This window comes from Adiantum capillus-veneris, chromosome 20 (assembly GCF_014529385.1).
Source record: "Adiantum capillus-veneris isolate H3 chromosome 20, ASM1452938v2, whole genome shotgun sequence".
In the NCBI taxonomy this organism is placed as follows: Eukaryota; Viridiplantae; Streptophyta; class Polypodiopsida; order Polypodiales; family Pteridaceae; genus Adiantum; species Adiantum capillus-veneris.
Genome location: NC_140950.1, coordinates 88,039,833 through 88,043,569, shown reverse-complemented (window position 1 = coordinate 88,043,569; position 3,737 = coordinate 88,039,833). Strand labels below are relative to the sequence as shown.

At 51.3% G+C, this 3,737-nt stretch overlaps 1 protein-coding gene across 1 annotated transcript; it reads right to left on the bottom strand.

Moving 5' to 3' along the window:
- Positions 1-521: 521 nt before the first annotated feature.
- Positions 522-1,159, bottom strand: LOC147432860 (uncharacterized). The gene has a single exon (XM_086491668.1). It carries the CDS (start codon positions 1,023-1,025, stop codon positions 555-557), a length of 471 nt encoding a protein of 156 aa, XP_086347794.1. The 5' UTR covers positions 1,026-1,159; the 3' UTR covers positions 522-554.
- Positions 1,160-3,737: the final 2,578 nt, after the last annotated feature.

Genomic DNA, 3,737 nt, shown 5'->3' with positions numbered 1-3,737 from the left:
ATCGTAGGAGATGGCATGAGAGGGGCGGCCATAAGGCCATTCATCCGCATGAGAAGTAGCCTTTTTATGAAGCTTTGTGCGGGGCACAACTTGAAGCGCGGGTGATGAGAAGCTAAGGGGGAGTTTTTAATCCCAACAATTGGGGTGCCCTCCACTATCGGCAAATTACAAAGCTATTGAAGTGCGACTGGAAGAAGGTGGCGGTGGCTACTCGAAGATGGAAATATTTGGATTTGGTTATCACGGCCTTGAGGTCTATCGGTTTGGGGTGATTGAGGCTACAGTCAACTTTGCATCGGCCGTGGTCAACTTTGCATGGGGACGGCCGCTAAGTCGCACCAGTGGTCCTTTTTTTTTTAAAAGAAGGCCAAGCTATTAAAAAAACGATGTCTGCAGTCGACGAGCAGCGCTACATGGAAAGTCGACAATTGGAGATTGCATGCAGAGGGTAGTGGCGCCACCTGGGTGAAGCCATACGGAGTTTCATAAAACGAGGGAGTCGGAGCATTTGTAGAGGGGAAGGCGACCAATAGCGAGGTCGCTATTGGCCAGGGCTACAGTTGCAAGGCTGCTAGGGCTGCAGGAGCCACGAGGTGGCGCAGTTGAATATTAGACAGGGGAGCCACTCGGTTGGCCGACTGCTGAGAGGGGCTGCCAGAGGGTGGTGACACCATCGAGGGAAGCCGCCCCTGAGAAGGAGGAGGTGACGGGTTTGCAGAGCCCGAGAGTTTTAAGGATGCCAGGGCTGCAGGAGCCACGGGGTGGCGCAGTTGAATACTAGACAGGGGAGCCACTGGGTTGGCCGACTGTTGAGAGAGGCTGCCGGAGGGTGGTGACACCATAGAGGGAAGCCGCCCCTGAGAAGGAGGTACGGGTTTGCAGAGCCCGGGAGTTGCAAGGGTTGGCGAGGGCTGCAGGAGGGCCGCCAAGGGCCATGAGGAAGGCGAGGAATCAATTGGAAGGGTCTGAGCGCTGTTGAGGAGGGCTGGCCTGAGGGGCCGCGAGTGAAGAGGGTGGCCGACCATAGGTGTGAGTTGCCAAAGGGTGGGCTGCAGTTATGGCTTGAAGCGGGGAAGCATGAGGCAGTTCGGGGCGAAGGAACGCTAAAGGGAGGTGTTGCAGGGCAGCGTGATCAAAGAGGAGAGAGGCGCCATCAAGGAGGAGAAGGGAAGCAAGGTCATGATGGGTTGATGAAGGCCGCCCGTTCATGCAGGGGCAGCATCGACAAGAGCTCATGTAAGGAGGGGTATAAGCAAAGAAAAGGTGATGCGCCGCTTTGAGGGAGAGCGTATCCATGCACACTCTCTCGCCCATACTTCACCATAGACTTTCCGTATGCTATGCCGGGTTTTTTTCCAATTTAATCCATTGTTGTATATGATATGAAGCTCAAGAAAATCAGGCTCCCTGTGCTCATTGTTTGAGCACATACATAACATTGTCTTTCGATCTCATGTCTGTGTTGTGTATGTGATGTACAAGCAAGGGGTGTGCAAAGGACTACAAAAATCTTGTGGTATGTCGAATGTATTGAGTGAGTGAGTGTTATCTGTATGGTTGTCATATATGTCTCGAGGATGGAAGCTTGTGGGCAAACGTGAGTCTGCCAATGATCTTGAGGGATGGTCGGGTTTGGGCTTGGGCATTCGTTGTTTGCAGATTGTGTATCTGGATGTGTGTTTGCTAGGGGATAGGGGTGCTGTGAGATCACTGAGCTATATAGAGGCATTGAGTTTATGTGCTGGTGGTTTTTCCATTTCCCCCTTTCCAACAATGGTGTAGCCAAAGTTGGTCCGCGCTATAAAGTGTGCTATGCAGTGCAAAGGGTGCTAGAATGCGCACGGCAAAGTGTTAAAGCATGAACGAAGGCCTTGAGAGAGCATGTCGTGGCAGAAGTGTATGTCTAATACAGTTTTTTTGGCCAAAAAGACCCCAGAATGGTCCAGGTGGGAAATTGGGTAAAGGTGCTCGGAATGATGAGTTAGTGTTCTAGAATATGGTCTTCGAGATGCTCTGCAAGTTGGTCTAGACGGTTCCTCAAACGGAGTCTCGATGTGAAAGTTATGATTGTCCGAAGATGGAATGCTTCGCAGGTCCCGACGGGCAGAGCGGGTATAGACAGGTGGACAAAATTGGGATAAGGGGATACACATGTGAAGCTCAAGTTGTGGAGCATGCCGGTCTTTTCGGTTTGCCATTCGGAGCTCAGACGAGCAAGTTATGGCCTGAGGAATATTTGTCGGGGGTCGGATACGTGCTCAGTGGGCCGCATTAGGAAACCTGCCATTTGGTGTTTTCTCGAGCTCGCCAGGTGTCTAGTGGATAGCATGCAGCATGTGGTGCTAGTCGAAGTCGATGGCACCTAAATCGAAATCCGGAGCATGGAGATATGCTTGGCCGAGGTCGGCAGTTCGTAGGGAACATGGATGGTCGGATGCTTTTCCCGATGTTTGGGACATGTCGTTTGAGGCTATCGAGGCGTCATGATGCGGAGCCGACAGGTGGATCTCCCATGTGACATGATCGAAGAGCTGATGGACCAGCCCGAACACATGGAGCACCGACGGCAAGTGAGTCAAATGCTTAAACTTTTTTTGTTTTGTAAAGTTAAAAGGTAAGTGGTGGCTTGATTCCAATGTTTAACAAAAAAGAATATGGTGATGAACTTCAAGGCTGATTTGAAAAAGGGAATCCTGAGTAAGAAGAGAAGAAAGCCCAAAGGCACCATTAGTGCCAGGGCGTTGGGGCTCAAAAAAGAAGTTTTTTTTTCCTTCTTAAAAAATCTAAGAGGCCAAGAAAAGGGGCACCGAGCTTCGAAAAAGTGGAGGAGGGTTTTCTTTTTGCTAAGGAAGAGGGAATTGAGAAGGAGGAAGAAGATCTTCATACGCTCGTGCTCGACAGTCGAAGCCGAGATGCACGGTCCGTGAGGCAGCACGGAAAAAGCAAGCACCTTGCAGAGGAAAAGGCGTTTGAGGGCTCGCTCGTTAGAAGCGGGGGAAAGCTCACGAGGAGCACGTCTCATGGAAACCTTTGTGTATGGCTGGTGCGGGGCTCGCCCTTTGTGCTTTTTTGGTGTGCACCGGTTGTGGCGACGATGTTGTGCCTATTTCTGGTGTGAATGAAGAAGAGAAGCCCCCCATAGTAGGTGATTTTGACGTCGTCTCGCCTCCCTTTCCCCCTAGCTCTTCTGCTCTCGTGTGTGTTCGTGTGGGTGTGTGCGGTGAGTGTTGCCTCCCCGACGAAGTGGTGCAGAGAGAGAGAGAGAGAGAGAGAGAGAGAGAGAGCGGTGATTTGAGTGTGTGGGAGAGCACAGAACCGCTGCATTGGTGTGTGCGTTGTCGTGTGGTGGTTTGTGCAAGTGAAGCGATGCTGTTTTGAGTCGGTTGGTCGACGGTGCGTTGCTCGAAATCGGTTTTTTAGTGAATTGGGATGCAATGTGTGCTCTGGGCTATAAGAGGCAGCCGTGTTAGCGCGCTGGGCGTGCTCCTCATTCCCCCTCACCATCATCTGGTGCCCCCACTGAGGATCACACTGATTGCTTCCAATAAGTGAAGTGAAGGAGTTTTTGGTGTTGGTCGACATCGCGTCTCGAAGCTATGGGCCAATTTTTACAGGTGAAGAAAATCCTGATGAGTGGGTTGCAAACTTTGAGCTGTATATGTTGTCGTTGCGCATGCTGAACGAGGACAGCCAGATACAGACATTTCCTTTGGTGGTGCACGGGAAGGCAAAGATAT

What these genes read in the sequence shown, in the direction of transcription:
- LOC147432860 (XM_086491668.1), bottom strand. Translation starts at nt 1,025, where the DNA reads ATGGTCGGCCACCCTCTTCACTCGCGGCCCCTCAGGCCAGCCCTCCTC.